Here is a 14,481-nt window from a genome sequence, read left to right as displayed (position 1 = left end):
GTGCCATGAAGACTGTCACTGTACACAGATCTCTGGGTTCATCTCTGATGAGCACACAAGGCAGTGTTTGAAGCATTTCATCACTTCCCTCCCCCCGTTTCTATGTGCTTAATCAACAAGGAGTTTGTTGAGTTGGATTCTGGATTGGGCAGTATTACCGGCAGAGATATTTCATCAGCTGTTACACGTCTTCAAAGCTTGTGGTCTGCCTCGGGTGTGCGGTGTGCAACCCCTGTCAGGAGGCAAGCCGGAAGGAAGGCAGATGGTCTTGGGGAACCAGCAGTGTTGGCTGCGTTACAGGCGCAGCTGCTGAGCCCTTAGAGACCACCCTCCCGTGGCGTCAGTGGGAGGTTTCTTCTCCCTCTTGTTAATAGCCCAGAGGTCCGAGGTCTGGCCTGGCAGGGCCTTGCGATCATTTGACTTTTACCTTGAAGTAAAGAGGTAAAAGCTGCACTTTCCACTGCGTCCACATCTAGTGAGAGGGAAAGGGAACTGCGAGCCCGGTCCTCGTGAGGCCAGTTGGGAAGGGACACTTTTCCTCTCTTTTCATCTGCCGGAACTTAGTAGCTCCAGCACCAGGAATCGCCAGGGAAGTTGGCAAATGTCCGCAGCTAGGTGGCTGGATCCTGGGGCCACAGGCCAGCCTGAGCCCTCCTGGCTCCTGGGAGAGGACGGAGAGGCCTGCAGTGGTGTCTCTGTCCATTGCACGTGCTGATGGTGGAGCTGCTTTGCCAGGAGGAAGTTCGTTTCAGCACTGTGATAGCCAGGAGGGTGACGTCACATCAGGTGGAGGCACACTGGTCCCTGCCCAAGGTGCAGGGGGTGGCCCCGGGCCCCTCAGTGCCCTGAGGACTTCCTAGATGGCACAGCCCTGCCTCTGCCCATGACGGGTGGCTCTGGGAAGGGAATCTGTTCGCTGTCCAAACACTTGGAGGTGACCAAGGAATGGGCACCTGAGGTGGCTGCTGTCCGGACAGTGCTCTTCCCTCTGAGGCCAGTAGGAGGGCAAGCTCAGGGAAGAGCTGGCCTGGCTTAAAGGGCGAATCAAGAGTGTCTAAGGGACCAAGTGCGAGGGGCCCAGAGAGTCACCTGAGCTCAGTGTTGCCTGCTGGCTCCAGTGCGGGTGCACCACGTGCCAGGGAGTGGCCAGGGGCAAACAGGAACAAACACAATACAGGGGAGGCTGGGGGCGGGGGCCCTGAGCAAACCTCCATTTCTTCCCTCACTTGCAGAGTGAGGTCTGTCTCGCTCGTGTCTGACTCTTGGCGATCTCCATGGACTGTAGCCCACCAGGTTCCTGTCCGTGGGATTCTCCAGGCAAGAATACTGGAGTGGATTGCCATTTCCTTCTCCAGGGGATCTTCCCAACACAGGAATCAAACGCACATCTCCTGGCTTGCAGGCAGATTCTTTCCTGTCTGAGCCATCTGAAGCTTAAATATTTAAGATGTAACATGAAGCAGTCTTGGAAACCACAGAGCAGCCTTCAGTTTGCGGGTATTAGGTCCAAATTAAGGGCATTTTACTGGGGAGCTTTTCCTAGGGGACTGATCGAGTCAGTCACCCTAATGGTCTATTAGAAACCAGGATTTCTGAACAGGTTTTCTGAACAGGATTTCTGAACATCCTTGAAGATGGGAGATTTTGCAGGCGATTCTAGATGGACTTGGTCTAGTGCCTACCTCCTGTCAGGTGCTGTGTGAAGCCAGTCAGCCAATCCCTGGGGTCAGATGGCCCAAAATCAGAGGCTGTCAGGCCAGGGACCAACACCCTTCACCGACATCTTTACATCTGGGAGACCCAGTACTGAACTCATCATGACCTCGCTTCACTCTTGCAGCAGTTACTCACCAAGTGGATGTTACAGCTTCTTCCACGTACGGGGTGGAAGTTGATCCCCCAAAGCAGGAGGCTTTAGGGATTGAAACAGCAGAGGCCTGCATGTGCACCCCCAGACAGCTCTAAGACGCGTCCTTAACCCTCACGCCTACTGCTGCAGAGCAGAACAGTCTAGTCAGGGGGCGCACTGTGGGTGCACGTCATATCCCCTTATGGAACCTCCTGCTGAACGGTTCTAGAGTGCTTGTTACTCCTGGCGAGGTCACTTTCAGTCTGGGAGAAACGCGGAGAAAGGCTTATTGTGGCCACAAGCCTTCTAGTCCCGTCAGGATGTCCTATGACCTGACGTGTGGTGGCTGAGTATGCATCAGGTTGTCTCTTGAAATGTTATCTTCTGGCAATTTCAGGGTGACTGTTAACCCTCAGAGAAGCAGGAAAGTTTGCTGTGTGCTTGGCTCCCCCAACCTGGCTGGGAAGGCCTTAACTGGCAGAACCAATCGGATGGTCAAGAATCTGCCCGCAATGCCGGAGACCTGGGTTCAATCCCTGGGTGGGGGAGATGCCCTGGAGGAGGAAATGGCAACCCACTCCAGGATTCTTGCCTGGAGAACTGCATGGACTGAGGAGCCTGGTGGGTTACAGTCCATGGGGTCACAAACAGTCGGACATGACTTAGCGACTCACACACACACAACGGGCAGAAGCTCGACCCAAGAGCAGTGACTTCTAACCATCAGTGTACTGGAACTGGTGTGCCCAAGAGGGGAAAAGTCCTGACTCTGTCCTGGGCTGACATTCCCAGGCATCCTTGGTTCAGAGGACACTCCAAGGGCTGTGGCGCCCGGCGAGCTGAGAAACCTGCCGCCTGCTGAGTGCACGGCTCTCACCTGGACCTCTGCCCCAGTGATAGCAGTCACTGCTTTTAATTAGATTCTCTCGATTCCAGAAGAGACATGTGTTTTTGGCCAGAATCTCTCTGGAAGCTTTTATAGACATCACCGCCTCTGAACTTAGAATTACATGGAGAGTGGAGTGGAGGACGGATCACTTTCGGCTCGTCAGAACGCACAGGCTGGACATATGGACCCGTCAGAATACTCGGGTGAGCACAAACCGGCCCTGTTTGGACGGCTAAGCAGCCCAGGCGTGTGGCGGGTACGTGGCCTTGGGGGCACGGCCGAGGGGCTCGGCCCACATGCTGCAGAGGCTGTGAGCAGCACAAAGTGGCAGAGAAGGAGCAGCGGCCGGCGTTTGACCAGCGTGGGCTGAGGCCACTTCCAGTTCTGAATCAAGATGAAACCAACAGCCGAAAAACTCAAAGAGATGACGACCTTAACTTCACCTGCAGGCTCAGCCCCTGCCCAGGCTCTGGACTCAGAGACAAAGGGATGAGGTAAGACACGTGAAGAACTTAATAGCGCCTGCTATGAAGGCTATTTTCCCCTAAGGGATATATAAGCATCCAATTTCTTAGAACAATGGACAAAAACTAAATTTCAAAGGGCATTTTAACCTTTAAGGGGATCCTGAGAGAAAGATAAAAACTAAGGCTCCCTGCACTTCCGCTTTAAAAGGCAGTAAACACAGTGTGCCCTGTTCAGGAAGTGTTTATTGTTGCTCCAAGTTTAAGAATTCTCACTTTTAGAAAATCAACACTTTTACAGAATCTCCCGCATTGCTCTGCTCAGCTTCTGAATCTTGGTTTTTGCAGACATATCAACGTATTTCTCTCCAATACGGACAATCATTCCACCCATGATCGACGGATCAATCTAGGAAAGAAAATAGGTTGGAAATGTGAAAATACGCTGACATTTCATTAATGAAAAAGCAAGATAAAAAAAAGTGCTCTGAAAAGTCTATTGTAACATGTAATAATTACATCTGGAAAAAGAAGTCAAATTGTGAATGGATTCAGTAATAGTCTATTTTGAAAATAAACATAAAGGTTCTACTATAGGCAGTTTTACATAATCTGCTCTCACTTTCCAGTCCATTTTAAGTGCCAAACAACCTCAGGAAATGTACTGTACACAATTAAAAACCTACCTTAACTTCTAACTTCAAAACCTGGCCTTTACTTAGGAAGCTCTTCAGGACCGTTTTCAATTCAGTCAGAGTGGCTTCATCTAAAGCCTAAAAAAGGACAAAACATCCTTAAATTCAGGTAAAGTAAAACAAGTTACTACAGTAGGAGAGAAAAATCTCCCTCTGGGAACATTTCACCAAGACAGGCTGTGTGAATTCCTGTGCTCGGTATCTGGGGACCCACTCTGGAGTCGCACCCCAAGAGGCACTCATCGGCGCTGGTCTCGGGCGTGTGAAAGCCCGCCTCACAGGAGCACCGTTGGTTACGCTCTTGGAGAGTCAGAATCTCTGAAGCACTACAAACACTCATCTAGGTAAGATCAGGTGCTACATACCCCAAGTAACTCTACCATGCTTGGTAGGTAACTAAGCCCAACAGACTGTTCTCCTACAATGAACTACAGTGCAAAGAGAATACAAGGGAAATACAATGTACTCCACTGTACACTGGACAACAATGAAACTCATTCCAGCGAGGCAGTGCCACTTAAGGAGCATGGACTACTGGAAGACAGGACTGTGGTTCAAATCCCAGCTCCACCTTCTGTGACCTCCAGCAAGCAACTTACTTTCCCTGGGCTTTGGTTTCCTCATTAGTAAAATAAGGGTAACAACACTTCTGCTTCACGCAGACCTTTGACATTAAGTAAAAAAATTATAAAGTGCCCAGCACATTGTATTTCAATAAATGGTGACTATTATTATACTCTACTTCAGCAAGTCCCTAAGACCAATGGGGCCCGTTCGCCTTATACTTTCTGCTTCATCACCACAAAAGATGAACAGATTACATTTGAGTAAACTACTGAGCATGATGTTTAAAAAATAATTCAAACCTGTACTGGAATATAAACCAGTATTTCCTGACACATTTTAACCCAACCTACAGTCTTCACGAATAACCACTGAATAGGGAAGCACCAGGGAGACACCTGCCAGGCCTTGTGAAGCAGAGGTTCACAGAAGGGAAGTGAAGTTGCTCAGCTGTGTCCAGCTCTTTGTGACCCCACAGACTGTAGCCGATCAGACTCCTCTGTCCATGGGATTTTCCAGGAAAGAATACTGGAGTGGGTTGCCATGTTCACAGAAGCTGGTATAAATGAAGAGACCTCCCAACTGACAGTTCAGTTCAGTTGCTCAGTTGTGTCTGACTCTCTGCAACCCCATGGACTGCAGCATGCCAGGCTCCCCGATTTCTTGATTTTAGCCTTTTTCTTTTTGTTCTACAAAATGGAAAGTCAAGACAATGCAGTGGCAACAACTCATTACTTACAGATGCAGTGGTAACTGTGCATGGTACTTCTCCACGGTGGACACTCATCATGGTAGAAAATGCGGAAATCACCGCAGGGGTATTAGTCAAGCGACCATTTTCAGCAAGCAAATCTGGGAAAGTGAACATTTTTCACTTAAGTCATATTCGTGAAGCAGTATATTCACCTCAAACGCAAACTGACATGGCCTTAAAATACTATATTCAATGTCAGTTAAGGATGTGGATGGAGAAGCTGCAACCTGTTATCTAAAAAGAATATTCAATTTTTTTTTTTAAAAGAATGCACCAACGAGGACTTAAATGTGTAAAGGGGTGTGTCTCTTAAACGAATCTGCAATAGATTTCTTCATCACAGCTTGAAATCTGATTTTCAGGTTTATACCACGAATCCCCAAATTAACATACTTATATTCAGTACACATTTTCTTTGGATTCTGAGTGATCAAGGGATTTGAAAAACAATTAAAATGTACCAAAGAATGCAAATGTCTTTAAGGACAGAGACGCAGCCACTGGCTGTAAACCACTTTCTCGGCAGGGATCCCACTGGCCTCCTCCAAGGGGTGAAACTACGCATTGAGACACTCCTGCATCTTAACGTCCTTCCGACAGTGCTCCTCAAACTGCATGTGCAAGCGACTCACTCGGGGGCCAGTGAAGATGCAGATTCTGGTTTAGCAGGTTCGGGTAATGAGACTCTGCACTGCCAAAGGCTGGTGGTGTTCCTGGTCCAGGGATCACAGTTTCAGGAGCAGAATTTTCAGAGACTTCAATAAAAGAGCTAATACTTACTGATCAGGTTGGACGTGAGAGGAGAGAACTTCTCCTTTGCCGTCATGTCACTTAGGCTTTTCACTTTAACTGAACGCTTTACATAGGGATTCAAAAGAGAAGCAGCCATTTTGGGTTCCTTCAAGATTTGCTAAAAGGACCAAAAATAATCTTAGACTCTAGAACATAAATGATGCCAGCTGCTGTACACACGCTTTCTGATGAATCATGCATTTCATGAATAAAATTAGAAAAGTTTAGTCAAATAAATTTTTGCCTTTAAGAATGCACCACAGATGATTTTACACAGGATATGGTATTGTGTGAAAATATTTAAGACCATTCTAATGAAGTTGATTTTTGCTTTTCAGGAGAGATTATTTTTAAAAAACTAAGCAGCCATGAGACTGGATCTGTGGCATACTGTAATGTATCTACTGTGGGTATTACTCTGGTTTTTCCCTGCTAAGAGGGTGCAGTGATGCCCACACACAACGCAGACCTAACGAGACGCACTGAGTGCGGGCGGCCCCTTGGCCTTTCCCTCGGGGGCCTCTCCCTCTAAGGCTGATCCGGATTCCGGCCAGCTGCCCAGAGCTCCGGAAAACCAACCCACTGCTGGGTGGGAGCTCTGGTGCTTTTCCTGGGAGGAAAAACGGCCAAAAAATTCAGAGTGCCAAGACCACAAGAGAGGCGACTCTGTCTCCACGACCACAAGAGAGGCGACTCTGTCGCCGTCCCACTACATCACAAACGTCAAGTCCGGGACCACGGGCAGCTTCCAGCACTCTGCTCCCCTCAGCGTCAAGCCAGAGCTCCAGCAAACCAACTGCTGTTTCCATGTGGGTATCTCTTGGTCACACACCTCCACTGACCTTTCGATCAACCCCTCTCCTGGGCTCCTGGACAATTTCTGCCTCTGATTCTAGCTACGTGCCTACACTGCCATCTAATGTTAAAACTTCAACTCGAGTGACCCCCCCAAAACAAGGTTTTCCCATACACACTGCTGGCTTATACGACGACAAGCATTCTGGAACTGGAGCCATCCCAGTTTCAGGTCTCTAACCATTTCTGCTGCATCATCCACGGACCGTTAGCGACACCCTGGCAGCATCACGTTTTCCTCCTGGCGCCAAAAAATGGCTGATTTTGTTTCGTATGTCTCCACAGCTTAACGGACTTCAGTTTTAATTAAACCCCATTCTAAGGCCCACAAGCCAGGCACTGTCTTGCTTGTGAACATCACAGGTTTACGAGGGGTGTGCATGACAGCAGAGGGCAGGAACCATCACCTCCCCAAAAGCCTGTGCGACCCTGTAGACTCCAGCTACCCCAGCCCAGAAGCATCTCCAAGTCAGGCTGCTGGATCTGTGAACATCCTAACAGGTGAGGGTACCAGCGAAGATCAAGCGCACTGGATAACTGGACAGAGGGAGGGATACAGAGCTAGAGTTACTGAGCGTTAGGACAAAGGCTCCCACAAAAGCTCAAAATGAAAAAATGCACAAAACGCCTAAGTATTGTTCTATACAGCTAGTCTGTGAGGGTTTTCCCCTTCTAAGATTAAAAACACAAAAACAAACTCTAGGTGGCGACTAGAAAGTAAAAGAAGGGGAAGCAACAAAATCTGGAGCGACTTGTTAACTATCAGACGACTCAGGGAACCTGCAGTGGCCATCCTCCTGTTTAAGCCACACTGCAGGCTCCTGTTAACTCAGTTCATGTACTCTTCATGTTTACAAAAAAATACAAATCAGCTTCCCCCGCAGTCTCCTGGTCTTCCTCCGTCGTTCTGTCATCGTCCTGCAGCTCGGGCACCTTCACTAATGTGCGGTCCAGTGGGCTCTGCTCACTTTCCCTCACATCTTGGGAATAAAATGACAACTGACGCTGAGGAAAAGACTTCAGAAGGAAAATAAATTCCCAGCAAAACAAGGTCATAATATATCCTGAAGACTACTTTGGAAATACCGAGTAATACAAGCATAAATGCTCAAGGTAATTTTTAACCCTCCTTTGAAATGGCAGTTGTTTCTTAAAATTTAGATTTTCTATTTCTTCTCTTGAGCCCCAAATCTCGGTTCCTAACATTAACATTCTTACATATACCTATTATAAATAGGTTCAGAACAATTTTACCCAGTATTATAACTATCAACGTGGTTACAGGAAATGTTTTCTTCTTTCCCTTTTTTTGCAATTCTTTTTCTCTTAGGATATACTTCATTAAGGATGCACAGTCAAAGATCTAAGGAAAAAACATACAGTGAGAACTTAATAATGAACAGGAAAGCTACTTACTCCTACTCGCAACAACTCCTTCTCTACTTGCTCCAGTTTATTCTGTTTAGATGCAGCGGAATACAGAGCTGTGGCGTAGCGGCCTTCGATGCCATATATCTGAACAGGTGGCTTTAAACAACGGTGGAGTAAGGCAAGAAGAGAAAAGGAAAATCAGTTAAGACCATATCATGGTATCAAGAGCAGAAATATTTATAATTTTAAAATTATTGTAAAATGCTACCCTGAATGACAATTCTCAAACAAATAGGGGATGTTTCCTTGGCCATGTCACTCCATCTATGAGCTTTCAATTCCTCTTCTTAAAATGAGGGGCTTAGAAAACATGGTGTCTAAAGTCCCTTTCCATTCTACAGAAAATTCAACCGTGCTAATTTTGAGATAAACTTAGGATTCCTTCGAATCCAGTAACTACTTAGTTCCAAGTTTAGGCGGTGTTAAACACTGATAGAAGGCAGTTTTGAACACGTTAAAGCTGGAAAACAGGTGTTTATGAGACACATACAAGCACAATTTTATACATTTCATAGCAATACTGCAAATTTCCCTTAGAGTATCTCCATAAATGTTCAGTTTAATGGAGCCCTTTAGCAATTTACTAAGTGCCTGATGCTTCAATTATTTTTTACAGTGAACCACAGGCTTTTTAAACCACAGTATCATCAATGTATGACTACATATGCTTAGTGGTACTGTGTGATTGTACTGGAAAAGCTTAGGTTTTTAATGAGCAAGATTTAGTTTCTGTCCAGCTCAGAGACTAAGCTGAATAACCCCTCCTCTTCTGTAAAATGGGAAGACCAGCTACCTCCCATCACTGTTACTGTGTTTTAAGAAATTCTCCAACTTAAAAGGTTTTTTCGTGGGCCTGGTCTATGACAGGCATTCAACACTATCCTGTTCCCTAGCTCCCCTACTCCCCAGCATGTCTGGGGAACCACAAATCATGCAGAAAGATTTAAGTGTTAACTGTACAAAATCCATGCCTAAATGTATTGTTGTCTGAAACCACATACATTTATTTGCTTTACAATTACAGAAAAATAAGCTGACATACCCTCACAAGCTTGGCAAATGGCCTGACCACAGATGTACTGAAGCATCGCACCTTTAACACAAAAACAGAAAGACTGAATGAGGTTACTGATAGTAAAAAATAGTAAATGGTTCACTTCTTATGTTTCCTTATATCAACACATAGATTTTATGAGGCTGAGCTGCTCTTCATCACCCAGGAGTAAATTTCCCCACTGAAGAGTCATTACAGGCTGCATGGGAAAACTGCCTTCCCACTGTGAGGCTGGCTCACGAGTAAGGGAGAGGAAACACTAAATTTGAGAAACATTTAGTTGCTCAGTTGTGTGTGACTTTTCTCCAGCCCCATGGACTGCGGCCCACCAGGCTCTTCTGTCCCTAGGATTCCCCCGCTGTGAGAATACTGGAGTGGGTAGCCACTCCCTTTTCCAGGGGATCTTCCCCACCCAGGGATGGAACCCATGTCTCCTGTATTGGCAGGCAGGTTCTTTACCACTGAGCCACCAGGGAAGCCCAAGTTTCAGAAGTCAGTCTTAAAAAAAAAAATTGACAAGATTTCCAGCATTTATGTTACCATCGTGGAGCACGATTCCAGTAACAAGTGGGACGATTCCAGGCATTATCTGCGAGAGAGGTACCTTCTTAAGACTCCAAAAGCTATCTGAAGATAAAGATGAATTCTCTAGCTTGTTTCCTACCAAGATACTAACCTTGATATTGTTGAAATGGTATCTTGTCTATCAAGAGTTGGAATCCAGAGTTTAAAAAGCACCCGCAAGGGTATAGGTCACCTTCAAATAATTCCACCTTCAAATAATTCCAGAGTGTACTATACAGCTGAGAGGGCTAAAAGACTTTATATAACACTTAGGGAAAATTTACGGAAGGTACAAGGTGTTATGATATATATAAAGCATCGTATAACATAAAGAGCACAAATTTTTCTGTGACTCTGTGGGTTCGAATCTCAGTTCTACCCTTACTTAGTCAAAAACCAGTCATTTAAACTTTCCAACCTCATTTTCTTCATAAAAATGTGAAACACGTTTTACAAATATTCTTTAGGATTACTGTTGACCCAGTAATACTAGTAGTCGTTTAATCACAACAATAAAGATAGGTCCCCCTTCTCCTGGGTCTCTCAACCAGCTCCTTCCCGGGGCTGTGCTCAGAGGACGCCAAGGTTAGAAACGAGCGTGCAGCGTCCACTGTGTCCCGCGTGCATCCCGTGGAAGAAGGGGTGGGGGGAAACAGGGCCGCCCAGCGTTGCCCCCACTCTCCCGACCGCACGACCTTGAACGGCCGCTACGCTCCCCAGGTGTGGCCTGGAACCGTGGGGCTTGGGGGTCCAGTGCTGGTCACTCCGGGAGGGCTCTTCCCGCTGGCTTTCAGGACCTCCGTCCTCTCACCTGCTGGGACAGCCCGGACACTGCTAGCGCGGCCATCTTCTCCTGGCAGCTGTAGGTCAAACCCGAGTCTGCGAGAGAGACAGAGAGCGCACGCGTGCGTCAGCGTAGCCGCTCGGCCTGCTGGGAAATGTAGGCGTAGGTCGTCAGGCCGCATGCCCGGGGATCTCCCTCAGGCTGGGAGTTGTAGTCCTCAGAAGCGAGTGGTCCTCAGAGCTGGTGGGGGTGGAGGCTAGAGGGCTCGGAGAGCATCTGGAAATGAGATTGTTGAGTTACTTACTGGCCCTTAGTGTAGAATAGAGTTATTGCCCCTAGTTTTAACTTCCCATTTGGATAAGTAGGGTGGCATTTGTTGTGTTTCACATTCATCACTAGCACAATTAGCATGTTTACTCTTTCTTCCTACCGCGCCAAAGTGTGTATCAAGTGCAGGTCCTTGCAGTCTGTATATGCTGTATATGCAGCTTTGCAGCTCAAGCCGCGGACCCTAATACTCGGACCGTGACTGCTCCGGCTGACCGCCATCCCCAGTCCACCCCATCTTCCTGAGTACAACATTGACCCCCTTGGTTTGTGCGGACGCGTGAGGTTCTGGTGATTAAATACTTCCTTCTGGGTAGGGCAGAGTAATTAGCTGAGAAGCAGACCTAAAAATAGAACTGGTGTTTGAGTAAAGTGTGACATTGAAACTGAGAATCCAACACTAGCTTTGGCTAGTTTCTCTGCATTCATAAAAACAACCTATTTTCAACCCATTTCCCCCATAAAAAGAACACTAATTTTTTAAACTTATTTTTAAAATTAATTAATTTATTTTATTTGGAGGCTAATTACTTTACAATATTGTGGTGGTTTTGCCCTACATTAACATGAATCAGCCATAGGTGTACATGTGTCCCCCATCCGGAACCCCCCCTCCCACCACCCTCCCCATCCCATCCCTCTGGATTGTCCCAGTGCACTGGCTTTGAGTGCCCTGTTTCATGCATCGAACTTGGACTTGTCATTTTTCTTTTCTGTAAGGAAGAGAGTTTGCAGTCGGAGCATGGTTGGAGTTTCTGGGTTGCAGTAATGGGGCCCTATGGTCAATTAAGGTGTTTTTCTGCTCAGTTTTACTATAATTATGTATCTATTATATATAATATAACATTAAATTATATATTATTATATATGAATTATATATCTTATCATTATAATTATTAAGTCATTAATTTATGTGAAAAGTCATTGATTTTAATGATGAGTGCAGTTTTCTCATCATTACAAAAAACTTGTTAAAATGCGGAAAAGTAGAAGGAATGTACTTGCTCTCTTTTGGACCACCTGAGGGCAGCCATTGTCAATATTTTAGTGTGTTGTCTCCCATTATTTTTTCAGAGAGTAGCCTGAACTGCCCAGGCTAGAATCCCAGTCCTTTCATTGACCTTTACCCAGTTATATAATTTCTCTGTGTTTCAGTGTTGTTATCTGTGAGTATTATAATAGCACCTACCTTACAGGCTTTTAGGAAAAATGAACAAGATATAGAACAATTTTCTGACCGACTAGCACTCAATAATGCTCTTTATTTTGCTTTTGTTTTTATCACATATACGGACTCACAGTATGTATAATTTAGTATCTTGCCTTTTTCCTTAATACAAGAAAAAAGTGTACTAAATTATATATGGTTCATAAATACATGCTTCCAGCATGATATAATCGTATTTCTTAGTTATAAGATTTTCACCCATCAAGTGGATATTCTGTGATGTAATAATTCAATAACTTTTGAACATAATTCAGATGGTTGCCTTTTTCCCCCCTTTTAAAACAGTACTTCATCTCCTGAGCATCTTTAGACACAAACTTTTTTTTCTTCATACTTAGGATAACTTCCAAGTAGATTTCCAGAGATGGCACAACTTGGTGAGAGGGTATGAACACTTTAAAAGTCTTTGATGAGGGAATTTCCTGGTGGTCCAATGGCTAGGACTCTGCACTCTTGATGCAAAGGTCCTGGATTTGACAAGGTACTAGATCCCATGGGCAGCAGCTAAGAGTTTGAAAGCCTCAACTAGTCCCCCAGGCCAAAGATGCTGCATGCTGCAACTGAGACCTGATGCGTCCAAATAAGCAAGTAAATAATTTAAAAAGTCTTTGATGAATGAGGGCATGCTCTTTTCAAAACTTTTAACCACTTTACACTTTCACTAGCAGTGCAAAAAAACCCTTGTTTTACTTCCCTCTGCAAATTCTTCTGGGAGGCTGTTTTCAAATAAGTCTAAGGGAAGGTGTATTCGTTATGCAGAACGTTTTATTGAGCACCTATGACTCAGTGGTAAAGAATCTGCCTGCCCATGCAGGAGACACAAGTTCGATTCCCAGGTCAGGAAAATCCCCTGCAGAAGGAAATGGCAATCCACTCCAGGATTCTTGCTGAAGAATCCCATGGACAGAGGAGCCCCGTGGGCTATAGTCCATGCGGTCACAAAGAGTCGGATATGACTGAGGGACTCAACAACAGCAACAACATTAAGTGCAGGCAGCTCTTCTATGCCTGGAGGTACAGCAGGGTACAGGACAAACTGCTTGCCTTCACAGGTCTTAAGTTCTACCTGGAACCAAACCCCAAGGCCATGTTTTCTAATGTATGGGCCTTATTAGATGTACTTCAAGTCAAAAGTTCTGGGACTAACTATATTTGAAAAACTCTAAATTATGGCATTGGTAATTAATTATGAGTAAGCTATAAGGTTGCATAGCAACAGGGAGATTCCCTCTGTCTCCTTTGCATTTATCCCCATCTCACTTCAGCCCTTTGTATGTTGCTAAAATAGTAGTTTGTGGTCATTTGAATTTAAGGGTTTATCAAGTGGCTGCATGTGTATGGTTTCATTTTTATTTTGAAGTTCAGTTCAGTTCAGTTCAGTCGCTCAGTCGTGTCCAACTCTTTGCGACACCATGAATCGCAGCACGCCAGGCCTCCCTGTCCATCACCAACTCCCGGAGTTCACTCAGACTCATGTCCATCGAGTCAGTGATGCCATCCAGTCATCTCATCCTCTGTCATCCCCTTCTCCTCCTGCCCCCAATCCCTCCCAGCATCAGAGTCTTTTCCAATGAGTCAACTCTTCGCATAAGGTGGACACAGTACTGGAGTTTCAGCTTTAGCATCATTCCCTTTCAAAGAAATCCCAGAGTTCAGGATAACTCTAAGATGAAGGGAGTCTGGTACCGCTCCCCTACTTTATATGTGCTGAAACTTTCTGGATCCTGTTTAGGCAGCTCGTCTAGGAAATGGCAGCTCTGGGTCTCAGGATGTACTTCTGGGCATAAGATTTTTTTTTTTTTGGCCATGTGAAGCATGTGGGATCTTAGTTCCCCAACTAGGGATTGAACCCAGGCTCCCTGCATTGGAAGCTTGGAGTTCCAACCACTGGACCACCAGGGAAGTCCCAGTCTCGGCATGGGATTTTGATGCCAGTGTATGCTGCTTCCATCTTGATGATGTGACAAGTGGAGAAACACAGAAAGAACTCTGAACCTGATGCCTCTGCAGTCAAACCGCCCTACACTGCTCTTAGATTCCTGGGCGTCTGCTGAATTCTCACAGCAGACAAAGCCCAGCAACGACCGACCAGGGTCTCAGAAGCAAATTCTCACCAGGTACCATGGGTGCTAAGTCACTTCATTCGTGTCCGATGCTTTGTGACCCTGTGGACTGTAGCCCGCCAGGCTCCTCTGTCCATGGGATTCTCCAGGCAAGAATACTGGAGTGGG

At 45.9% G+C, this 14,481-nt stretch overlaps 1 protein-coding gene across 1 annotated transcript; it reads right to left on the bottom strand.

Moving 5' to 3' along the window:
* Positions 1-3,429: 3,429 nt before the first annotated feature.
* Positions 3,430-10,788, bottom strand: ATP5PO (ATP synthase peripheral stalk subunit OSCP; the record flags this gene model as incomplete). The annotated part of the gene is given in 7 exon segments (NM_174244.1): positions 3,430-3,611; positions 3,889-3,975; positions 5,201-5,313; positions 5,996-6,125; positions 8,279-8,389; positions 9,336-9,386; positions 10,723-10,788. Coding segments are annotated over 7 exon segments (642 nt in total). The 3' UTR covers positions 3,430-3,497.
* Positions 10,789-14,481: the final 3,693 nt, after the last annotated feature.

Source organism: Bos taurus, chromosome 1 (genome assembly GCF_002263795.3).
Source record: "Bos taurus isolate L1 Dominette 01449 registration number 42190680 breed Hereford chromosome 1, ARS-UCD2.0, whole genome shotgun sequence".
Lineage (NCBI taxonomy): Eukaryota > Metazoa > Chordata > Mammalia > Artiodactyla > Bovidae > Bos > Bos taurus.
This window is presented reverse-complemented; position numbering and strand designations above follow the sequence as displayed.